This window comes from Pituophis catenifer, unplaced genomic scaffold (genome assembly GCF_029215685.1).
Source record: "Pituophis catenifer annectens isolate HBS135680 unplaced genomic scaffold, rPitCat1.0.hap2 SCAF_2, whole genome shotgun sequence".
NCBI lineage: Eukaryota > Metazoa > Chordata > Lepidosauria > Squamata > Colubridae > Pituophis > Pituophis catenifer.
The window spans coordinates 253,529,648-253,555,316 of record NW_027256882.1 but is presented as its reverse complement, the minus strand read 5'-3'; the positions used below and the strand labels follow the sequence as shown (position 1 = coordinate 253,555,316).

The 25,669-nt window shown below is 35.5% G+C and overlaps 2 protein-coding genes across 3 annotated transcripts in view; one reads left to right on the top strand and one right to left on the bottom strand.

Moving 5' to 3' along the window:
- The window catches only part of KIAA0825 (KIAA0825 ortholog), a 168,804-nt gene extending 158,008 nt beyond the window's left edge, over positions 1-10,796 (bottom strand). The window contains exons 1-4 of one of the 2 annotated variants that reach the window (XM_070935756.1): positions 10,741-10,796; positions 6,794-6,926; positions 5,440-5,608; positions 2,755-3,430 (exon numbers count right to left, since the gene is read on the bottom strand). In XM_070935756.1, coding sequence (XP_070791857.1) covers positions 2,755-3,430; positions 5,440-5,608; positions 6,794-6,924 — 976 coding nt within the window. In that variant the 5' untranslated portion in view covers positions 6,925-6,926; positions 10,741-10,796. The remainder of the gene's footprint in view (positions 1-2,754; positions 3,431-5,439; positions 5,609-6,793; positions 6,927-10,740) is intronic. The other variant, XM_070935757.1, reaches the window with a different exon arrangement.
- Positions 10,797-12,943: 2,147 nt separating this feature from the next.
- Positions 12,944-25,669, top strand: part of SLF1 (SMC5-SMC6 complex localization factor 1) — a 29,466-nt gene continuing 16,740 nt past the window's right edge. Inside the window, exons 1-9 of the mRNA XM_070935755.1 lie at positions 12,944-13,048; positions 13,660-13,735; positions 15,892-16,135; positions 18,530-18,692; positions 20,543-20,677; positions 21,729-21,782; positions 23,292-23,444; positions 24,516-24,682; positions 25,456-25,593. Of these exons, the coding sequence (XP_070791856.1) occupies positions 12,944-13,048; positions 13,660-13,735; positions 15,892-16,135; positions 18,530-18,692; positions 20,543-20,677; positions 21,729-21,782; positions 23,292-23,444; positions 24,516-24,682; positions 25,456-25,593 (1,235 nt within the window). The remainder of the gene's footprint in view (positions 13,049-13,659; positions 13,736-15,891; positions 16,136-18,529; positions 18,693-20,542; positions 20,678-21,728; positions 21,783-23,291; positions 23,445-24,515; positions 24,683-25,455; positions 25,594-25,669) is intronic.

The following is a 25,669-nucleotide window of genomic DNA, read 5'->3' as shown; positions in this document are numbered from 1 at the left end:
GCAGAATGAGACCATAATGTACTCTGCCAGTAGTTTATTATATTAGGATGTACGTTTTGGCTGTGTCCCTAAATATACAGTATTTTTCGGAGTATAAGATGCACCAGAGTATAAGATGCACCTTAGTTTTTGGGGAGAAAAATAAGAAAAAAGCTGATTGGTGGGTGGATCGGCCTCCCAGAATACCCCCAATCAGCTGTTCCCAGAGGTGAATTTTAGCAACAGGTTCATTGATTGTGAGCTCTGTGCCTTGCTTTTTTTTCAGCCTCTGAAACTTCTGAAACTCTGTTTCCGAAAAAACTTTTTTTTCTGCCTCTGAAAGCCTCCAAAACAGAGCTTCAGAAAAAAAGGCTTTTTTTCTGAAGCTCTGTTTGGAAGCTTTTTTTTCTGAAGCTTCTTTCAGAGGCTTTTATTCTGAAGAACTATCTGTACTCTGTTCAATCTCCTTTCTTTAGTGTTGGTATATAGATTAACCTCTTCCGATCTGTTGGTTATTGTGTCATTCTCCAGATTTGTTAGCATAGTTTGGTTAGAACCTTTACTGATTCTTTTGTTGCTTGCCATATTATTTTAGATAAAAGCCTTTCAGAGACTTTTTTTCTGAAGCTTCTTTCAGAGGCTTCTTTCAGCCTCTGAAATCTCCGTTTGCGAGGCTGGGCGAGGTAACATTCCGAGTATAAGACCCACCCAGATTTTCACCCTCTTTTTTGGGGGGGAAAGGTGCGTCATATACTCCGAAAAATCTGGTAGATTATGTTCAGATCAAGCGATTATAGATTGTTCATTATTATAAATCCATGCTCATAGGTAGGTACCATTTATAAGAATGTACCTTATATCTGGAAGTATCACCCCATTGATTCAAAGAAACAGCTCAAGGATACACATATATGCAAACGTCTAGTCACTTAAAATCTCACCCTACCCCAAATAAATCATATTAAAGTGCTCATAAGGGACGCGGTGGTTCAATGGCTAAAACGCTGAGCTTGTCGATTGAAAGGTCGGCAGTTCAGCTGTTTGAATCCCTAGTGCTACGTAACAGGGTGAGCTCCCGTTACTTGTCCCAGCTTCTGCCAATCTAGCAGTTCAAAAGCATGTAAAAAACGCAAGTAGTAAACTAGGGACCACCTTTGGTGGGAAGGTAACAGTGTTCCGTGCGCCTTTGGCATTTAGTCATGCCGGCCACATGACCACAGAGACGTCTTCGGACAGTGCTGGCTCTTCAGCTTTGAAATGGAGATGAGCACCGCCCTCTAGAGTCGGGAACGACTAGCACATATGTGCGAGGGGAACCTTTACCTTTACCTAAAGTGATCATAAAATTTTCTCCCATAAAATTATAATACAAAGAGGATTATATTTCTCTCTTATTTTTTCAGTTATATAAATTCACAAATAAGTCAAAAATTATTGCACCTCAATAATAATGTTTACTTACATAAAATATATTTGAAAAGGTTATTTTGATTTGATTTGTAACTTTCATTTTTTTTAGAAAACAACCATTATTCCTTATAAAGTTTGAGAAGTATCATCTGTTGATTTGTTTATTTCACACATTAGAATTATTACAGATGATGTTCCCCAAGAGCACACATGGAAAACTTTTTCATTTATATGATAACAGCATCAACTGAATATTCATTTAAAGTAATATCCTTCCACCTAAAAATAGCTGATGTGTTCTTTTTCCTTTCTTTATCTGTGCATACAGCTCAGCATACAGAAAGAGGAAAATTTGAACCTCCCTTCCTTATGCTCCAATCTGTCTCCCTTGCCAGTCAGCACGATGTGGGAGAATGCATGATTGAAATGAAGAAAACAATATGTTGTATTATCTACCCCACTCGGACTGTCAACAAACTAACCAGTTATCTGGTGAGCTGCCAGATCCCAATTGTGCTGGGATAAGAAGATACTCAAGCAGCATCTCTACACATGCCATTTCCATTATACAATTGTGGTGACAGAGATTGGAATTTGAAACAGCAGGACAGCAGTAAAAATAAGAATCTGAGACAGGCCATTTATGCAGCTCATGTTCTGTCCAAACACATTCTCATATTATAGAATTAATAAGATAATTTGATAAAGGTTTATATTACTTTGGCAATTAAATAAGAAATGCTAATTACTTTAACAATATTGAACAATGTGTCCAGGTTTCAGAAATAGATTTCTATTTTTATTTCAAATGCATATGACTCTTTTCAAATTATGTATGCTCAAACAATATGATGAATGTTATAGTTTAAGATTAATATAATCCATATAAATAACTACATATAATTTTATAAATATGCTACTTCAATCTAGATATAATTAGTGGGTAAAAAACGAAATAAGCCCATTCTTCTTATATGTATAAAAGCAGTTAGAGAATACAGAAACTGGATTTCTGTCAATCTATATCCTTGACATTTTTGCGGATAATAAATACACTGTACTTAAAAGAAAAGCTACCTCCCCACCCTCCCCACTAAATTTACCTTTAAAATTGGAAGGTTGCTTCTTCTTTGTTAATGGAGGCGAGCAAGATTATCTTGCTGAATTTTGCCAGGGTTGGGAAGAACTGTAATCCTAAATTTAGGACTGCATTTCTTTAGGTATATATGGCAGTATACTATATATAAACTGACATTAATTACATTCCTGCACTTAAATCTTTTGCTGAATCACAGTTAAAATTTGTATCAGAAATTAAACAATAAAGAGAAAACAATTAATGACTATAAAGAAAATGTCACTAACCCCCAACTTGAACCATGCCTCTGTTTTTCTTTGAGTTCTTGCTTGTCTTTATAGCATGTAGTGCCTTTTCTTTAAGTTGAAGCTCACAAAGTATGTGAAGAACAAAGGTGATTTCTTCAGTGAAGGTATCCAAGTAAGTTTCATTAATAAATTTCAGTACAGAAGAAGGATCAGTAATTCCACTTAGTATATGTAAATCTTCTTTTATCATTGCACAGAAGGCAGGAATAGAACTTTTGTAATTATGAACAATCTTTTCAAAATTCATTTCATCACTCTTACCCTGAGCACATTTCTGCAAAAGATCACTAACCAATTTATTCTGCATTTTTTGATACTTGACTAGAACTTCAGATTCAGGATAAAGAAATAAGAGATGCTGCAGACACTGAATTTTAAATTGCAGTTGATGTTGTAAAGTACCAGTTTTTGTTTCTTGATTACTTTGCAATTGATGTACTAAGTAGCGTCGAAGATGTAATCTTATATCATCCCAAATGCAGTGAACATCCACTGCTGTATCGTCTTCAATACCATGAATGGAACTACTGGATACGAAATCAAAAGATGCTCCACTTGGGGTACAGGGAAATAAGACACCACACTGCTTGGAGAGTTCAAGGAGAAATTGAAGAATTGTTTCTTCTTGATTTTGTTCATTCTTCAATAACCTTTGCTATGAAAGGAAAATGACAGATGATATATGTAATACATGAATATCTATTTAAAGTAAATACTGTAATATTTATCTTCAAAGTAAAGCTTCATCATTATCTCTTAAAGTCTAGGTTTTTTTCAAATATATACATTTCATTTTCATTTTGCCAGTACAAACAAGCATAAGTATATATATTTTATACCTTCCATATTAAAAATTTCCAGGTTCTCTTCAGTGCATATTTGTAAGAAAAACAAATTCCTCTCATCTTTCTAAATCAGCCCTTGTGGTATATTCTTTTCTTTGAGTTGCATTGCACCTTCATGAGGTAAGGGGAATGGCAGCCAGGAGGCAATGTTTTTTAACTAGTGCTCTGGCTTTATGGAATGTCCTCTCCTAGGAACTAAGACCCATGCCTAGAAACCATGAGACTGTGAGTTCTAGTCTCACCTTAGGCATGAATGCCAGCTGGATAACTTTGGGCCAGTCACTCACTCTCAACCCAACTCACCTCCCAGGATTGATGTTGTGGGAAAAATAGGAGGAAGGAATTTTTATTGCCTTGAGTTACTTATAAAGTAATACAGGTACATAAAAATACAATAAATAAAATCATATTCTAAAAGCTGATTAAGATCAAAGTTGTCCATGGAGCATTGGGTGACTGGTTTTCACTGTTTTTTTAACTTCAATTTAAGTGATATGCTGCACTTTTCTTGTATTTTGATTACTGTATTTTTCGGAGTATAAGACGCACCAGAGTATAAGACGCTCCTACCTTTTTTGGTGAGGAAAAGAAGAAAAAGAAATCTCACCCTGCCTCTGAGCAATTTTGCCTCCTTGCGTCAAACAGCAAACAGCCTGCTTTACTTTCATTTTTGTTTTCACCATAGCTTGATTAGCACAAGGAAAAAGAAAATCTGCTCCAGCAATTTACCAGAGCCCTGTGCAAAACAGCTGAGAGCAAATCAGCTGAGAGTCGGGAGGCCGATCCAATCAACTTGAGCTAATTAGGCTGTGCTGAAGCTGAAAGGAGCTGTTTTTTCTTGCTGTTTGCTTGCAAGGAGGTAACTGCTGTGAAGCAGAGGCCAAAGGGTGGGGAGCAGTGGGTGGGCGGGGCTACATTCGGTGTATAAGACGCACCTAAATTTTCACCCACTTTTAGGGGGGGGAAAGGTGCGTCTTATACTCCGAAAAATACGGTAGTTATTTTTTCATTATTATTCTACATTGCATACATTTTTACTTTAATAATGTTTACTTTAATAATGTTTACTGTGGACATTTTAATGAGCAATATGTTTTACTGGATTACTGTAAACTGCCATTGTGGATGAGCTCTGATGGGATAGATTTCATGATGGCTTTGGTCCTTCATGATGAGCTCTGGCCCTTCATGATTTCATGATGGCTTTCAATGCCATCAACTACAGCATACTTCTGAACTGGTTTAGAGGTTTGGGAATGAGGAGCATTATGCTTCATAGGTTTTCATCCTTCCTCCAAAGTTAATTCTAGTCGGGGGGGAGGGATCTAGCCATAAGTCGCCTGATTTACAGGATCAAGATGTGCCCCAGGCTCAATTCTGCTCCTCATTCCTATTTACCTCTATATGAAACCAGTGAAACAGGCTATGTATCCATACAGGTTTAAGTATCATTAGCATTATGTTTTTAACTAATTACAAATTTAATCTTATCTAAGAACAGGTTAAAATATGTGCAGCCTGGATGCAACTGATTATATCAAACAGTATTGATCTACTCTCAAGAGATAAGTACCGAAATGAAAAATCTACATGACTTTAAAATTTGTCGTTAAGACTGAAAACCTTGTAAACTAAACATTATTGTCCAAAATTCTAGACACAGTTTCACAAAACAGTGTTTTGTGCAAAAACACTGCACAAAATTCTGCAATTTTTTCAATTTAACTGCATTTTACACTAGCTAATAGCAACTAAATTCCCAAAGGACAAGTGTGCTATAAAACTTTTCTGTCACAAACATAAAAAGTAGCATTTTCACCAGTGTTTGGAGAAACTTGATTAATTCTCCTTGATGGGTTGAAGAGAATTTGGTTGAACTGAAATCATGGTTATTTAGCCATTGAAGAAAACTTGTTGTGTCCTGCAACAACTCATCAGAACAAGTTTCATTTAATTCCAGTTGTAGTTCCTTAAGGCATTGTTCCACACTACACCAAAAAAGAAAAACAAGTATTTTCATTATTTTTAGTATATTACCTATTTTCTGCAGAATATCAACATTTTATGTCACCCTATAATTTTGTTACTTAATTTGTCATAAAAGAAGACTAATGTCATCACTTTATAATTTTCGAAACAACTAGTTATATATTCCCACTTGGGCACCTTCAAGATGTCTGGATTTCAACTCCCGGAATTCAGTTTGGCCATTAATTTGGGAAGACCAATGTAAGTAATATTTCTGTAGGAATATCATATGGAAGTATTTGCATAGAAAGGTTGAATGGATTAGAATAGCATCACCATATTACTACTATACCCAGGGCTGATTTCATTCCAGAGGGTCAGAAAATGCAGTATTTATTCAAATAAATAAAGTTAATTATGTTTGTATAATGCTACCGTGTTTTCCCGAAAATAAGACCCTGTCTTATATTCTTTTGAACCCCGAAATAAGCGCTTGGCCTTATTTTTGGAGATATCTTATTATTTTGGGGCGCATGGAACAAGATGGGGCTCCTATTGCCATCTTACCTGATTTCCAGTTCTGAGTTTAAATATTTTCAGGGAGGGCTTATTTTTGGGAGAGGCTTATTTTAGCGCATTTGCTCAAAAGCCTGATTGGATTTATTATCAGGGGATGTCTTATTTTTGGGGAAACAGGGTACCTTATTGTGCTGTGACATCTATGCTAATTTGTCATGTTTCCAAAACTACTCTGACTTGAATCAAACAGATTATGCTTGCACAGTTCTGCAAAGATAGCCAGGAGAAGCTTCTGAAGTAGCCATGTAAGCCTTGCAAAAATGTGGTTGTTCTAACAATTTGAAAAGAGATATTTTTATTTATTTATTATTTATTAGTTTGATTTATATGCCGCACTTCTCCGGAGACTCAGGGCGGCTTACAATGCTTTTAAGCAATAGCCTTCATACTTTTCTATATACCTGCTTAGTAGGGCTTTTTGGCCACCCCTAAGCGGTATTCTATTTTATACAAAGTCAGCTTATTGCCCCCACAAACCTGGTCCTCATTTGTGTTCTTCCATGTTTCAAACAACTGTTATGTAAAGTTCATAAATGAATAAGCAGCATAAATACAGTAATTAAAAAACATTCAGAAAACTCTTGTCACTGAATTATATACAATATTGAAAAAATAAAACAGCTTACCATGAAGTATTTTTCTTTATTTTCTCATCAATGTCACCAAGTACCTGTTGAACCTCCAGATTTCCAGGAAATGAGTTTAGCAAACAATCCAAGTTCAAAAACTCAAGAGAAAAATCACCTCTCCACTCCATTTCTAAATAAATATAGAAAATAAAATGTCCAAATCCTTTTGATTGGTGACATAGGTATAAAAACTTGATTGTAAAATTGCTAGCAAATAAAAAACATGAAAATATTTCTCTTTTCTTTCCCTCAATGGTTGTTTCTTTTGGGGATGAGGGGTTGGCAGCATCTATTCTGTTTATAGCTAGGAAAAACAGGCATTTTTAGCAGTCACATGTGAATTCACAGAACAGAGTTCTGTATCTCTCAAGATTCCCATTCACAATATTAAGCCCATTCAGAGGTGGGCTTTGGAGCAGAAATATGTTTTTCTGATGATAAACCATAATTACACAGAACTGTTATTCTCAGGAATTCCACCAAATGTAGCCATTTTTTCAAATATATCAGAGAAGGTACAATTCTTGGTAGAAAACAACATTCTTATGACTACTACCTATGATTCACATATATTATTCAGTTGTAAGTTAACTGCCTTAGGAATAGACAGGTACTTATGAGGAAGGAAAATGATCTTGTCAACTTTAGCATCAATTATATAGATGTTGCCATTTATGAAACATAAGCCTAAAATGTTAAGCTGTCATATAAAGACAGTATATGGGGACCTAAATAACAAACAGCACTGAATGTTAGCTATTAGCAATTCCCATATAGATATTTAATAAATCTTTTCCTTTGGAACCGAATATTTAACCATAAAGAACATATACATAAAAATGTACATTTTATCATTTTTTTAGTAATGAAGTTTACATAGCTAGCCATCTCGCCCAAGGTGATTCAGTATGATGAACAAGCAGTAGGTAAAACCACATATTAAAAATCATAGGTATAAAAAATATATAAATCACATTAATAGTAACATAGAGATACAAATTCTAGGTGAAGAGGAATAAAAATAGCCAGCTCAATAATGGGGCCATCTAAGCATGTCTCCAGTTTTCTGGGAGCCCCAGGCCTAATATAACAAGATCTTGTGGGGTTTCTGAAATATCAAAAGTTTGTAGATAATATAATCAGGCAGGGAAGAATGTTCCAGAAGGCAAGCATCACAGTAAAAAAGGTACTGTATATCTCCTGGGACCCACCAAATATAGGCACCTAGCTGATGGTATACTAGCATGCATTCTCTGGCAGATCTAATAGAGTACACTGATGTAACTGGGGAGAGATGTCCTTCAAATAACCTACTGTGTTTCCCCAAAAGTAATACCCTGTCTTATTTTTTTTTAACCCCAAAATAAGCGCTTGGCCTTATTTTCAGGGAGGTCTTATTATTGTGGGGCGTGTGGAGGCTCCTCTTGCCATCTTACCTGACTTCCAGCTCTGTCTCCCTAACCCTAACCAGAGGAAATGGCAGGGACCGGCTACCCATGGGTTTAAATATTTTCGGGGAGGGCTTATTTTGGGGGGAGGGCTTATTTTCGGGGAAACACGGTATGTAGGCTTTAAGAGATCAAAACCAGCACCTTGGAGTCTTGAGAAGTTTGTCGAGCAGAAGCGTAACATGCACCATTCTAGGAATGCACATAACTACTGCATTCTGTATGCGTTTGTTCTTAAGGTTTGGTCTTGTGCAGCCTAAATTTCTGTTCAGTTGGAAGGAGCTTGTTTTCAACTAGATGCTGTTGGACTGCATTGGCTACTACACAATGCAATTTGAAAATTGATGGTAAGCAGGTAATTGGTCTATAGTTGCCTAGTGTTCCCCCTTTTGCTGAATCCTTCATTATCAGGTAGGTTTTTGTTAGAAGTTAAGTGTTAAAAGAATTTTTCTGGGTCCTGTTCTCCAAGATGGGAGAACACAGGCAAATAAGACACGAGGCACTGCTGGAGGTTGATCAGTTTATTTCCCAATAAGAAGGGATTTGTTCTTAGGGGTTACAGAGAAAAAGGAGGCTTTGAAACTTTTTATAGGGGGACTGGTTTTGATGTGGGCTTGGGGGCGCATGGGTTGCCTATGTTTTGGTTCTAGCATGTGACTCTGTCACCAGGTCAAACATAATTGTCCTTCCTGGTGTCTGCTGTCTTGTCTTTCATTGTATATAGGGGAAAGCGAAGTCAACTTGGTTTCTTAGCCATATATGAGGTTTTTCTTTTGTAACATATTTTTAAAAAAATATTCTACAATGTTTTTCAATATCTCATTGAGATATTTGTCAGTATGAGAAAGTTTATCTTTGTTGATTCAGATAAAACAAAGTAGGTCCAATTATGAAATTTTGTGCAAATGTGGAATTAATCATTGATTACTGAAATGTATAACAGCCAGTTTCATATAACATCAGCTTCATAGTGGTTAAGGCACCAGGCTTGAAACCAGAGACAGTGAATTCTAGTCCCATATTAGCTATGAAAGTCAGTTGGGTAAGCTTGGGATAGTCACTCTCAGCCCATCCCACCTCATGGAGTTGTTATGGGGAAAATAGGAGGAAAATGTGTTGTATATGTTCGCAGCTTTGAGTTATTTGTAAAAATAATAAAGACAGGATAGTAATAAATAAATAAATGCATCTGGTGGAAACAAAAGCATGCAAGTGAATAAACAGTTTAATGGATATTTGTACATCAAGTACGGGGTAAGACATGAATTTATGATGCTTCCTTGGTGGTTTTGCAGTACATAATTATAAATATATAGGGAATGCTGTGCTGATATTAGAGATGTTAGTTGGGGATATGAATCAACATGTAGTTTTCAGTATAACTGATGAATGAGAAACCGAATAAAATCAGTGAATGTTAGTTTGTATGATGCAATGAAGAATCTGAATCTTAAAATTAAGGAATTAAGGACATAAAACAGTTTTGTCTGACAAAGAAAATAGAATGATTGCAAATTATACATATTATACATATGTATACATATTATAATTATACAAATTATACATATAACAAAATAATTTAAGTACATAACTAACAAAAGAATAGTGTAAGTAATTATACATAACTGGTGATAATAAAGTAGCAGGCAATATACAGTGTGAAGAATGAGTGATGAAAGAAGCAAAAATAGTTGTAAGCAAGAGCATCTCATATTTACCTTGTTATACATCAGTAAAAGCTATGTATGTAATCTGTAGTTTATTAAACCACGGTACTATTTCTAGAGTCCATACAACAGTGAATCAATGCTACCTAAGTGTATTTTATTACACTGTATAAATCCATTTATTTATTTAAAACGTTTATATAGCTGCCCGCCTTATATTGAATGGGCGGCTCTAATCCCATTTTTATCTAGAAAGTTACAACATAGACTTATGCAAAGACGTGAGTTTGTGTACTCCTGAAAAATAAACCCTGTTGCATTCAGTGCATTGACAAGCATGAAGGAGGAAGGCAGCGAATGGAAAACAGCGAGTCTATGGCCTGAGCCCCAATGTAAATACGCCCTCACGAGGGATATCTTTTACTCCGGATGCAACGACAATAGAATAGAATAGAATAACAGAGTTGGAAGGGAACTTGGAGGTCTTCTAGTCCAACCCCCTGCCCAGGCAGGAAACCCTACAATCCTCGAGACACCTTTAAACATCCAACATATCATGGATTAGGATCTACTTCGTCAGCTGCAGGGAAGCAAGACGGAAGGATTAATGCGTGGGACAGTTTTCAAAATGCCACCACACTTTTTTTTACGGCAGGTCAAGAACCTGAATCTCAGGGAGGGGCGCGGAACACTAAGAGGTGAATGAAAACCCAGCGGAGATCGAGGGAGGCAAAAGGCCCACAGATTCCGACGTATCACCTAAGCCTTTCCCCCCCCCCCCACCACCACCACCACCACTGCGTGGGAAATGCATCCCGACGTCACTTACCAGGTAGGCCAGCCGCCCCTGCGTTCCGAGCCTCGTAACCCCGGAGACCAAGCAAGCGTTAGTAGCGACGGCCCGGAACGGCTCAAACATCCGGGGGGAGGAGCCAGTGAAGCCTGAACCGCGCGCGGGAACGAGGGAGGAGACTGAAGAAGCTCGCGGGGCCCGGAAGGAACTTTTCGAGGTAATGGCTCCGTTTGGGTAGCGGCCGGCTGAGTATAACTGGGGGGGGGAGATAACGGGGGGCGGGCGGAGCGGGGGGTATGGAGAAACAGACGGGTGGCTGCTTTTCTTCAGGGGCTTTTTGGACTCGGTGGACAGAATGTTTCCCACTTTTGAAGCTTTGGTGAAATGGCGAACGATACCCGCGGTTGACAAATCACCGTTTTAAAGGAGGCAGAGGCTCCTCAATTATCTCTCCCGTTATCTTTCCCACCGTCCCAAAGCGGTTTTTTTTTCCAACCTTACGCTTCTGGCGTAACGTAGATACGTAACGCCTCTAAGAAGGTGGAAGAAGTTTGAGGCACTGTGGCTAGGATGCTGATCTTTCCATCTCCAGGTAGAAATGGTTGTGGAGTCTGCCCCAAAGGTGCTTTTTTTTTTTTTTTCATCAAGAGGCAACTGGACTTTCTGGTTTTTCTTTGAAGACGTTTCGCTTCTCATCCAAGAAGCTTCTTCAGCTCTGACTGGATGATGGGGAATGGAAGGCTCCAGTCGAAGCTGAAGAAGCTGCTTGGATGAGAAGTGAAACGTCTTCAAAGAAAAACCAGAAAGGCCAGTTGCCTCCTGGAAAAAAAAATACCTTTGGGACAACCATGACCAGGATGACTGAGAATCTCCAGAGACATGTTGTGAAGTCTGTTTTTTCTTTCTTTCTATAGTTATTGCTGTTGGACTTGAAATGTCTTGAGGAGAGTAAGATCATTAACAAATTGGCTAATTGCTCTTCCATGGTCACTGGCTTTGGAATCTAGTCCAGTGCATGCTTAGGTTGAGTTTGTTGTTTAGCATTTTTTTACATAGGATTAAAGATTTGTTCTGTTGGTCGCAATAGTTGAGGTCCTGCTTTAGTTTTATTTCAGGTAATCACACCGAAATTATTGCAGATCAAGTTTTGCATAACCCTTTACATCCTCTTAATTTGAGTGGGATGCCTGGATACAGCCCAATATTTATTTTAACTATGGACATAAACATAATTCCTGTAACTGTAGAAAGAACACTGGCATCATATGAAGCAATTACTTATTGCATAACTGGCTGGCTTACTTGGTGCATTTTAGTTTTCACGGAGTTGTATAGCAAAGTAGACAGGACTTCCCATCAGGCTGACAAAGTAAAGTACAAGTGCTGGCAGTTAAGCTTGCATTTATGTCAGCTTTATAATTATCAGTCATCTGGTAATGATGGGTTACTAAGAATTGAGAGTAGGCATCAGAGAAATTAAATAGGCGGGCTGGTTTAATCATCCTGTGAAAGCAGCCATATTCACCAGAACTGGAGGACTTTGTCAAAGAATAGGTACTTGATTGTCTACCATGAAGAAAGCATTCAGAATCACTGTGGGTAGCTTTTCATCTGGATAAAGTGTTGGGGGGAAATTAAGGTGCTACCATGCCATCCTCCAGTCACTATTTGCTCCCAGTCAGATGTCTGCTTGCTCCCAAGTTCTTCTATTGGGGATCTGACTAGGAACAATGTCACTCTGCAGGTATTGAACTCCTTGATTGTTGCTTATCAGGAGCCTTCAGCTAGCAAGAGCAAAATTGCCAGACCTCAAAGATGTGCTACTTAGCAGACCTGCCCTGGGCAGTTAATTACACACATTCTCTCTCTCTCTCTCACACACACACACACACTGGAGGTATGTATGAAAATAAGTGAGCAGGCAGTCCCCCCCACCCCTTATAACTTACTAATTGCAAATGTAATTGTATCCAATGGGAATATCTTTTGTTGAGAAGTACTTGATGGCCATTAATCTTCTGGCCATTCATAAAATGAAAATTGCTGCATTTCCACACCTGCAGTCTATTAGTCAAAACTGACTATGTGTTGTCTGGTTAGAAGAAATGAAGCAATGTCCTTAGGGCTGACCCTTTTTATCTATATATAATGTTACTAAAATTTGAACAGAAACTCATTGATCTCAATATAACGGAAGTTTCAGTCATACTTTTTTGTTTCATATAACTATTTTAAATAGATGGAAGGGAAACCAAAGATTCAGTTAACTGGATTTAAGAATGAAGAAAAGAAGATTCTAATCCAGTTGCTTCTGAAATTAGACTGTTTTTTCTTTAACAGTGAGGTAAGTGATAGTACTTGATAAATACATAAGGTAATTACAGGCCTGCAGCAGTTTTATTGGAAAGAGTTTTTGATTGGAAATTGAACTTAGTTTCTGGTCTTAGTATAAATGGATACATATATACATATGTTATTTTCTTTCAGGATACATATCATTTACAGAATAAAGAAAAAGTAAGAAATTAAGGCATGAGATAAGAAAAGGAAGCACAGTACTAAATGGACGCATAGATATTAACTTATGACTTTTATTGTGGCTTTGATCATTATAAGTTTTCACATATTGTTTTTCAGTAAGATAAGGTAGAACCTTAATTACCAGTTTTAGTCATGCTTGTACCTCTGGTAATATTTCTTATTACCAGTAAGGACACAATAGTAATTTTGTCACATTTTGATCACATTGCCACAAGTACAACCAAAGCTCAGTTTTACTCCAAACATGCCCATACTATTTTATGCAAGCTAGAATATTCTGTGCAGCCAACATACTACTGTGTGCATCCCACTAAGAGTTACTTGTTAATGTAATATGCTGATCCATAATAAAGATGCCTGCTAATCCTTAAATAACACAAACACATTTTAATAACAATTCTTTTTTTTCTTTAGCAATATAAAAATTGTACTCATCTTATAGCAAAAAGACCTTGCAAGAGTGAAAAGTTTCTAGCAGCATGTGCAGCAGGTAAATACAATATACTGTAGTTATTTCAGATGATTTCAGACCAGTTGCTTATAATGATTCTTTGGAAAAGAATGGCATATGAAAATATAGCAGCGACCTTGACATGGATTTCTCTATTGCTTATACAGTATACAAAGAAAAATATAATTTGACATGTCTGAGTAAAAAAACCAAAACCTAACATACATTTTTTTCTTTTATTCTTTATATATATTCAACATTATCATGCATTGAGTAAGCACCATTATGTGCTTCTGCACCATTAAGTGCAGAAATGGAAGTAAAAATGCTAAGCTGAATGAATTAAAGGCCAAAATTCAAGACATAGTTTATGTTAACACATTCATTATTCCTCTCCTTAGCTTTCAAACCATTCTCACTTCCACTCCTAAACATGGATTGTTGATGACAGTATTATGTTAGATGCCATGTTAACTTAATCCATTAAATGGATCTTAAGTCGATTAAGAGCCGAGGTGGCGCAGTGGTTAGAGTGCAGTACTGCCGGCTACTTCAGCTGACTGCTAGCTGCAGTTCAGCAGTTCAAATCTCACTGGCTCAAGGTTGACTCAGCCTTCCATCCTACCGAGGTGGGTAAAATGAGGGCCCAGATTGTTGGGGGCAATATGCTGACTCGGTAAACCGCTTAGAGAGGGCTGTAAAAGCACTATGAAACGGTATATAAGTCTAAGTGCTATTGCTGCTATCTGGTTTTCCCATTGATTTTGCTTGTCAGAAGATCTCAAAAAGTGATCACATGACTCCATGACACTGCAACTGTCATAAATAGATGCCAGTTGCGAAGCATCCAAATTTTGATCCCGTGACCATAGGGATGCTGCAAAAGTCATGTGAAAAATGGCGACATCACTTTTTTCAGCGCTGTTGGAACTTCAAACGGTTACTAAACAAATAGTTGTAAGTCGAGGGCTACTTGTATTCATCTCATTGATATTCTTTCTCTAAACCTGGAAACACAAAATTTTGTTGAATTTATTTCTTTTTATATTCTATTACCTTTAAAGCTGTTTGATTATTTTTTCTCCAAATGTATCTTCTAATAATGTTATCTCTAATAATCTCTATTAAAATAAATGCATAATGACTTGCCTCCAATTGAGTTTATCCTAGTAAGAGGAATGTATCCCTCCAAACTGATAGGGAGATTTGGATAGCTCTCCAGAAAAGATTGGCTATGTCAGAGGCATTGGTTTTTTTTTTTTTAATAATGTGTTCAGATCTGGTAAATTCAGTATTTCCAGATATTGAGCAAGTCCCTTAATTATCACTCTGAGGCCTTCAGTCATGATTGGTATAACAATGGATTTATTTTTCATTGTGTTCAATTTTGATGTCATATTTAAGTCTCAGTAATTCATAATTTTTTCCACATATATTTATTCCACAATATCCCCCTCTGGATTGAGCAAATGTCTCTCAATTCGTTCTGAATTTTTAATAACATGTATAATAAATGAAACTTGTATTACCATTATGTGTGCACGATGTAGTTATAGCATTTAAGTATCTGATAATTATGATTTCACTCATTCAAACCACCATTATTTTTATCCATTTTATTTCATTATATGCTATATCATATTTCAATCAGAAATTCAGTGTTATAGCATAATGAAATAGCTTGTCCCAAAGAGGCTGAGAGTACCTTTCCATCAGATGATTGCTGGCATCCAAAGCTAGCACCTATAGAAATACCATCTGGTAAAATAGTACTATGCAATGGCACAATCTGCTTTGCTCTCCAATGAAACTGATTGGCATCAAACTATGAAGCAAGCTAAAGTTTGTTTTTATATAAAAGACATGGTATTGCTGCCATGGATATGAATGAATAATGAAAAATTAGGTAATGTATTACCTTTGAATATATTTCCATAGGCTTACAGTATTTATTTATTAAATATGATAATATGCTATTAAATAGATGTATAGGTCTTAAGCTAAGATCAGGATTTAATGATGGCCAGAAAAAATATGCATTCAAAAAAAATTAAATAGTTAAATATAGTAATGTAAAATATCATTTAATCTCTAACTGTTTTGTCTTAAGAATTTTTGCTAATTTTTATATTTGACCTTTGACAGCAGTTTGTTTACGCAAAAATTTGGTGGTTGATACTTCATTTGTTTTTCAGGAAAATGGGTACTAACTAAGGACTACGTAATTAATAGTGCTGAAAGTGGCAGATGGCTTGATGAAACAACTTATGAATGGGGTTATAAAATTAAAAACGATTCTCTTTATTCACCTCAAATGCAATCTGCACCTAAAAGATGGCGCGAAAAACTCAGTCGTTCTGGTGCTACAGGAGCCTTCCACAGATGGAATGTTGTTCTGTTTATTATGAGTGGTAATAAACGAAAGGATTCCTTGATAAGGTAGGGAAAAGAGCTGAAATTTTATCTAATGAATGATTAAGTCATTAGAAAATAATTGTATTTTTTTTCTTGTTACTAAGCTGGATATCAGTTCTTTTGTAATAGTATTCTTTATCTGCTAGGCTCTTAATATGAGTTAATCTCTGCAATTAAACGTATCTTTTTTAATTGTGGGTATATTTTTAGAGCACAAAGCAATGGAACAAAATTCTGTTTCTGTACAGATAGCCTTTGATTTAGATGACCATTGGGAATGGCATTTCAATCTCTAGGCAATGTGGTCATAAAGCAGGACAGCATTGTTTAGCAATGACAATCCCTGTAGTCCCAGCTGCTATTGTTAAGTGAATCCCACAGTCACTAGCTGAAGCAACCAAAGTTAGGGTGGGGGAACCAGCAAGAAACCACAAGCCCTAGGCAATTGTAAGTGGCTGCAGCTTGGTGTGGGAGTGTCACCACCTCAAGTGGATCAGATTGGACACATATAACCAGATAAGCCAATTCTACCTTATTTATTGTAAGGCTACATTGCAAGTCTGATGGTACAAATCTCCTTCCATCTCTTTTACATCCTGAGAAATTAGTTCTTTTCTGAGTGTCTTCCTCTGCCCCTTATGCATCTGTGGGTATGCCCTCTCTTACCTGAGCATATTTTCCAGCCACCCATCCTATCCTATCCCCACATGCCATTACAGAGAGGAAATGCACAAAGGTGTGTGGGAGAGTCAGGAAGTTTAAGCAAGAGGTGGGGTGCGGACAAGATGTGTGTGGCAGTGCGTGAGATGTGCAAGTCGAGAGGGTGCGAAATGTGTACTGTATAATGTAAATATGATAATCTTAGGCGGGATGGTATACAAATGTATATAAACACGCATGTATACCAATGTTTTATTTTAAGGATCTTTCCTCATTTACATCAAACCATGGCACAAATTTACCATGGCAACGTTTTTCTGTCATGTTCCATGATATATTTGTCTCACTGCCATCCATGAGACAGAAATAAGTTATCCTTAGATGTACTGACATTCAAGTAGTACTTTTCCATTTATTTTAATACTATTTCAAATGCAACAACAAGATATAAAATCTGATTGATTTTGTCACTCATTACTAATGAAGAAAGTCAGATGACTTCAGTGATTCCAAACACAGGCAAGAGAGGATAGAAATTGGTTATGGAGAGACCAAATTTCAAGCCAAAATAGTTTTCTGTTGATTTGGGAATAGGTTGAGAGCCCTTAAATTTAACATTAGAAAATGTCTGAGTGTTATTGTTGTTTTAATTATTTAGCTTTCAGTGTTTTACTCTTCAGTATTATTTCTTTCCTTAACATCATTTCTACCTGAAACAGTTAATAGAGCTTGAACAATAAGAACTCATGACATTCACTTATAGTAATAAGAATAGATAGAATGTTTTATAGATAATGAAGCACTGTTAGAGAGATTTACATACATGTACACACATACATATACAAGCACCTATATTCACAAACACATACCGTACTTTTCGGAGTATAAGACGCACCTCTCCCCCCCCCCCAAAAAAAGTGGGTGGAAATGTCTGTGTGTCTTATACACTGAATGTTGCCGAAGCCCCGTCCATCTGCCAGCCCCCACCCTTTGGCTGTTTTAGGCCTCTGCGCGTCATGTTTTCAGGGATTGCCACAGTATATCACCGCCGATCACTGCCTCTGCACGTTGCGTTTTTGGCTGCCGCACACCTAGTTTTCGGCCTCTGTACATTGCATTTTTGGCCAGTTTCTGTGGAACTGGCCAAAAATGCGATGCAGAGAGGCCAAAAACAGGGTGTGCGGAGGCCAAAAACGTGATGCATGGAGGCTGAAAATGCAACGCATGGAGGCTGAAAATGCAATGCTCGGAGGCGGTGATCGGCAGCGATATGCTATGGTGATCCTGGCAGCCTGGAACGGATCTAAAACAGCGTGCAGAGGTCAAAAATGTGACACGCGGAAACCAAAAACATGACGCGCTGAGGCCAAAAATGCAATGCGCAGAGGTGGCGATGAGTTGTGATGATCCCTGCAGCCTTGAACAGCTGATTGGCGTTATTCCAGGAGGCTGATCCAACCGCCAATCAGCTGCTCATGCTGAATCAGACTGCAATAATGTGCTGAAGTTGACCAGGCTGTTTACTGTTTCTGCAAGGATGCTAGCCAAATGAATACCAATGGATGCAGAGGGCAGAGACAGATTTTTTTTTCTTGTTTTCCTCCCCAAAACCTAATGTGCGTCTTCTACTCCGAAAAATACATATCCATTTTGTGATTATGAGAAAGACTATGGGAAAGAATTATTATTTTTATAAACTTAGCTTTTGAAATAGAATCATATTTACATTTGAAATATTTATCTTTCCATTTTTTTCAGAGTTCTAAAAGCTGGGGAGGCCAATATTTATACAGCACTAAGCACACCAAAGGATATTACCCATGTTTTAACTAATAATACAATATTAAATCAAGGAAAACTGAAACAACTCTTTGGGGCTCCATGCTACCCAATTTGTTATTTAGGAAGTTATCTTTTAGAGGCAAGTATATAAACAAAATCCATGCTTTAAACATAGCTGATGAGTCATGATCAACTAGTTCTAAATTAAATTATCATTGTGTAATACTTCTGACTGTATCATATTAGTTTCTGAACTTTATATAAAAAAATAGTAGATACGGTTCTAAAGTGAGAATCATTAGTTATCATTACATTCATTATTTTGTTTATGTTGAATCAAATATGGCACTATTCAGGGCATGCCTGTGATTTTGTATGTTTGAGATTAACCAATCCTGACTGTCAAGAATTGCTTAACTGGAGGGAAGAGTTATTACAGCCTCAGCCCAATTAAATAGTAACTTGTTAAATGTGAATACAGTTGGCACACATACACATACAGATTTTACATTTTCCTTCATGTTAGCAGAACATAAGTTCAAAAGATACACTTAGTCACAGTTGTCTGTTACAAACAAATTAGGGACTGATTTTTTATTGTTTTTATTTGCTTTACAGAAGAATGAAAGAAAAGGCATATAAACACATCAGAATACATAGAGAAAGCAATTCAATATTTGAACAGAGCATTAAACCTTAATCATATAAAATAATTTATCACTCTTTTTACTCAAGACAGAATGAGCACATATCACTGAATTAAAGTATTGTGGATCTCTCTTTCCGTCATAAACAAATAACTTTGGTATGCCCCCAAATTCCATGTTCACTATATTTAAGATTACATTCTTTATTTTGTTTATTTATATAATGTTATTTATATTCCACCTTTATTATTTTTACAAATAAGGTAGCGAAGGTATCCAACACACCTTCCTAGAACTCATGGTCTTCTGGTTTCTCCTAATCACTAGACCAAACTGGCTTTCAAAATTAACATGTTTTTGTTCTTCTTAAAACCATAGTAACAAATTTGTGGATACTTCTCTAGATAGGATAAGCCCATATTCATGCAAGTATTCCCTCCATGATTTTATACTTGGAGCATATTGAAATTGACTACCAGCCTTTTCCTAAGAATTTCTGATGTGTCCAATAAACATGAACATTCTAATGTGGAATAAAACTCATGATAAGATCACATGAAAATATGTATTACTATTTGACTCATAACTATTAAGTTGTTAATGTCAGGCATTCTAGTTCTTTATTCCAAATCTCTTAAATTAATCCATGTTAATCTTAATAATATTTTTAATTGTCTGTTTAAAAATATACATTCAAAATTATCCAAAACATGTTTCAATACTAACAATAATCCAGGAATGATAATTGCTGTGAATACAACTAGACCAGATTGCAAAATCAAAAGATGTTTTAATTGAATGTAGACAGTTCCCAGTTTTAGACAAGGCAAACTCCTTCTGCAATATCACAAATGGTTTTGAAAAAAATGACTGGCAAAAAGCCAATCTAAAGTATTCATGCCTATTAGCCAATGAACAACAATATAAACCCTGTGATTGTAAGACCAGAACATCCAGAATTTTGCCAAATTGCTTTTAGAAGCAGCAGAATTAGAAACAATATCTTCTGATGGGCTGTGTTTTTTCATGTATCATGGCTTAATCTTGAACAAGAACGATATATGTTTCTGTGCCTAGATTTCCTCATTCAATCCCCATATTCAAAACTACTATATAGTATATAGATATTTGAAACCTACTGTATATATTGACTGTTTAAGCAGGTTCTCTTCAAACTTATTCCCTCTGATTTACAATTGGTTCAATATAAACAGTACTATTTTATATTAAGCTTTGTATTTCTGCTCTAATTATATTTTAACTACAATTTTTTGAGTCCATACTATTATGTTGGCTAACATCTTGCTTGTACAAAAAATAATGTATTATATGTAATGCTTAGAATGAAATTAAAAGCAACATTGAAGAATACCAGAAGAAAAATGTTAAATATGAGCAAGAATCGAGAGAAGCAATGATTGATACGCAATTTGATGAAATGAAAAATGCACTTATCAAGCATATATATTATCAACAGGCAAGCACTAATCTTTATAAACCTCTTGCTGTCATGGTATGAAAGAACAGGAACAAAAGCAACTGCAAATAGAAGAATGCAACTTATGTAAATAGAGTTGAACCAAAATTATTCTAACATACTTAGTTTGGCTATCATTGTTAATTTCAATTTAGTGAAGGTTTCCAACTCTTGATTTAAAAATAGCCAGAGCAAAGACATCCAGTGATGACCTTGGGTGAAGAGTTAAATGTAGGAAGCTTGAGATATTACATTAAGATTTACTAAACCTCAGATATGAAATCCCAAAAATGGATTACCAGTGGAAGGGGTTGGAAACCTCCTGTATTTAAAGAAGAGATGCTTGACTTAGTTATTAGCATTTTTTAAAATTAAAACCTATTCAGTAAGTGTGAATACTATTCAAGAACAACTGAGATATTTTTCAGACAGAACTGAATATAGTGAAAGTTGTTTCAGTCTTACACTTGTTACTTCAGGTAATTTGATACCTACTTTAAACAATGGAAACCTAATAGGCATTATCTCCTCTAGAACCCTCCAAAGTCTTTTCAGGTTGTTGGGGTCTTTCGGAACAATTTGAACTATTTTGGAAGGTAAAGTTGCTAAAAATTGTACAAAGGTGTTTTTATAGAAATTAATCTAAAAAGAATTAATCTAAAATGAATGTTATCTGACATTCTAATATCAGAGACTAGACATTTAGAGGCAAAGTAGCAGAAATATAGATCTGTTTTTATCTGTTTTAGCAATTCACTTAAAAATAGGTCTGCCTATTAGAAACTTTGTCAAATAAGGAAATTGCAATAAGGTAATATATATGCACGTAATACGTATTTTACAAGAAATGTAATATAAAATATTATCAGAAAAAATTAGACTTAGGAATCAGCTGCAAAGTCCTTTAAATGAATTTGACTATAATTATCAGTATTATTAGAAATTAGCAGGATTGATAAACCATATGCCTATTTAATTTGTCATGTAATATTTCTATGCACTATATGTAACAAATTGAATGTAACAAGAACAACTTGTTTTTAACTGATAGGCAATGCTAAGCAAATACACTCAAATGGGCCAGAAGATAGACTGCAACAAAGAGGTAAGATTCTAAAACAATGAAGTTAGAAGGAATGCCTAAAAGTGACACACAGAGTGTATCCATGCACATATGTTTCTTTTCCTTTTGTTTCACTATAAATGCTATTCTGGAAGGACTGAATTTCAGCAGGTTCTTTTTTACCCAGAGATACTAAGCATATATGATACTATAATATAGTGACAGCCATAGGTTTTTGCTTAAGCGAGTATGGAACTGGAATTGCTTGCTCTTAACTTTAAAATAAACTAGTTTAATGTACAAATTCTTGAAGGAATAATAAACTTTGTTACTATAAAAATGTGAACTAATTCTTCATTGGTTATAACTGGTTATGCTCAGCAACAGTAATAGTAATTGCAATCCCAAGTACTAAAGAGTCTACATGTGCAAAAAATGCACAAAATTCTGTATTTTAATTCTCTGGATCACCTCAAAATCTCTACTGTGGAGTAATTAAGTACACTTGAATACTGTTGTAAATCTATCTTTTATGACTATTGAAATATTGACAGGAATATCTCAATACAAATGCATATTTCACAGTAATTGAACATTTGTTTAGGGTGTGAATCCTGCAATTAATGATAACATTAGATAACACGGTGACTTAATATCAGGGTGGATTTGATTTAAATCGAGTTGATTTAAATCACAATTTAAATCATGATTTAAATCACTAGTAAAAAGGCTTGATTTAAATCAACTCTATTTAAATCATAATTTTTAAAGAGCAACTGTCATCTCTGCTACTCCTTTGACCCACTGTTAACTCACCGATAGTCCCAGTGTTGCAGAATATACAGCCTCATGCTACATAACTAAGCTCCATTTCATGCTGAATAAACTAAATTATTTATGTATCTTAAATAGAAAACTATGTTACGATAGATTTTTACCCCAAAAGTTTTTTATTAAAATAAATTTGATAAAAATCAAAAAAATCCGATTTAAATAAAAAAAAATCCGATTTAAATAAAAAAAAATCATTGATTTTTATCCACCCTGCTTAATATTGACAGAACATGAAATCCCTGGTTAAAACATAGTGATAACAAACAACAATGTCTTTTCGTCTCAGATATTTTGTAGTTACAGTACTAGCACTCTTGTGGGAATATTTTTTGGACAACAGATTTGTTCACAGTTTCAATTTTTAATCTAAATACAGTATATCTGTAACACTTTTTTGGGAAGTGGAGTCTTAAAAACAGTTTAGGTCTGAAAATTTAGATTAATTTGTTTTGTTTATAATCAAGTATAAGATAAAAACAAATGTTAATGAAGATTCTTGTAAAATTGTGAATACCAGCTATCAACCAGTCAAAATAGAATTTGTTTCCTCAATCAACCAAATTTCAAGTTATTATTTATGCTGTTAAGTTATGTTCATACAGAATTATAATTGATTAGTCAATGAATTCATATTACGAATCCAGAAAGATTTTGTTTATTTTTGTTAACACCTAATAAAAGTACATTAATAATAATTCTTAAAAGTTTACTTCTTAGCTTGAAAATGCTCCCTGTTCCAGGGGAAACAAGATATTGGAAGAACTAGTGGATGATCATTTTTTACCAATTGCAATCACAGAATTTTTCTCTGGAAAAGATTGTATTCCTCCTGCTAAACTAATTCATTCACTTTTAGAGCATATCCTCCAGGTGAGAACAATATTTTACTCGTTACTGTAAAAAAAAAAAAAATCGCATCTTGAAATGATAAGTGTTAACCACAGTGAAACTCAATTATGCTGAGATTGTGAAAATTAAGATTGTGTGGTAATCTTTGTACCTTTGTACATTGTGATATAATTTTTTAGGTGTATATTTAAACCAAAGACTAAGACACGTTACATTAAGCATAAATTGGTTTATTGACAGAGGCAGACCTAAAGGGAGACCTAAAGAAAGCTGGGATTGCACACCCTCTTTGTAGACTTAAACTATATATACGATTGGCTATATTAGCCAGACATTTCACTAGATATAAAAAATCATGTGCAATCAGTGAGACTATTGGGATGGAACTATGAGATAATGGGGGCAGGACTACAAAGATAGCGGTGTTTTGAAAGAACAAAGAGGCAATATGTAATGAACATTGTCTAGGGCAGGGCTGTCAAACTCGCAGCCCGCAGACTGGATGTGTCATGCTCTGGCCACGTTTACTCCCGGTTTAGCGGGGGAAGTCCCAATACGTCACGGGACACCACCGTGACAATGCAAGTTTAACACTCCTGGTCTAGGAAGTTAGTTTCCTTTGCTTTCCCAAAGTTCTGCTCATCTTCCAGTAACTTTTCACAGCTTATCAGCATTCCTTCACCTCCTAAATGTTAGATGGCTTAGCTGACAGTATATAGTTTTCTTGAGAAAGATTTTGTAATGGGATAGTTGGTCAATTTAATACCATTTAGCTAAGGCAGTGCTTCATTTATTCTGAGAAGATGGTATTTGGGTTAGGGGTAAGAGTTTTTAACTTTGCCAAACTCATCTGTAATACTACCTTCAACTTAGTTATGAAGAAAGAAGATTGCAGTGAAGTAGAGATTCTGCTTAAATGACAGATCCCCAAAAGTAAGAATATTATTTGATAAAATATAGAAAGATATAGGGTATGCGTGTGAAATAAATCACTCTTAAATTTTTCAAGACATTCAGTTTTAAACTAAAATAATAATCAGATTAAGTTTGGTGCAGAACATGAAACTGATACACATTCATGCTTGCTTGCAGGGCAATTCAGACCCTACCCTTTCTGTCCAGTTTTTTCATATAATGTATACTCTCCTCGAATATAATCCTCCTTGGAAATCACCTTCTGTGCTACGGTATTACCTTGAAATTCTTCAATGTCCTGTTTGTAAGAATGGAACATGGTCTCTGATAGAAACACTTGTCAGGTAAAACCTTAATGAAATTGTTACATCATTGCGGAAGCAGCAAATAGAGTTTTGGTTTGATTTTCATATGAAGTGAATGTTAAGAATTTTTTTCTGCTGATCAGCTACTATTAATAGATATGAAAAAGAAGTTTTAAAAAGCTTTGAGTGCAATCAAAGCTAGCAAAAAGGTTAATTGCTTTACTATCAGATGCACATTTTCTAAGATGAGGTTCATGAGCAAAACCATTTTTAAGTAATTTAAAACTGTCAAAATGTTAGTTCAAGTGTATACAAAGATACAAGGATTATTTTTTTAAAAAAAAACCTATTGCTGTGCTTACCTGTTTTGTCAGACAAATATTGGATTTTTAACAACCTCACAATAATAAGTGGAGCCTGTAATTGTAGAACAATATATTATCAAAAATATATGATCTCTGAAGCACCTTGTACTTTCCTGAATTATGACACTTTGTTGTAGATATTATTTTATATATTTCTCTGTACACATTGAAGAGCAGCGGAATAAAAACTAAATACAGTTACTTCCTTATTTTGAAAGTATCCTTGTGCAATTTCCTTTCTCTACCTATCAGCAACCCTTTTTCATGCTCAGCAGTGTTTTGCAAAATTAGACCTCTGTTCCAGTAAGATATAACCACAAGGAGAACACTCTCAGAACCCAAAGAATTGGACTTAAATGTAAATGTCTGGGTGGTAAATACAAAGGTACATGAAAATATGTGAAATTGATAGAATCTTAATTATTGTGGGGTTTTTTCCCTCTACAGTTCTTGTCTTCATTACAATAATATTTGTCATTCAATCACGGAGCCAAAAACTACAAATGTGGACAGAACCTTTCACAAAAAATTGCTGACATTTTTTATGAATTTGTTTGAGGCTGAAGTGTTGGCATTACGAAGAAGGTATTTTTTTTCCCTTTTAGCCTTTCTATTTATATTTTTAAAGTGGATCTTGTTTTACAGTAAATTATGTTCTCTG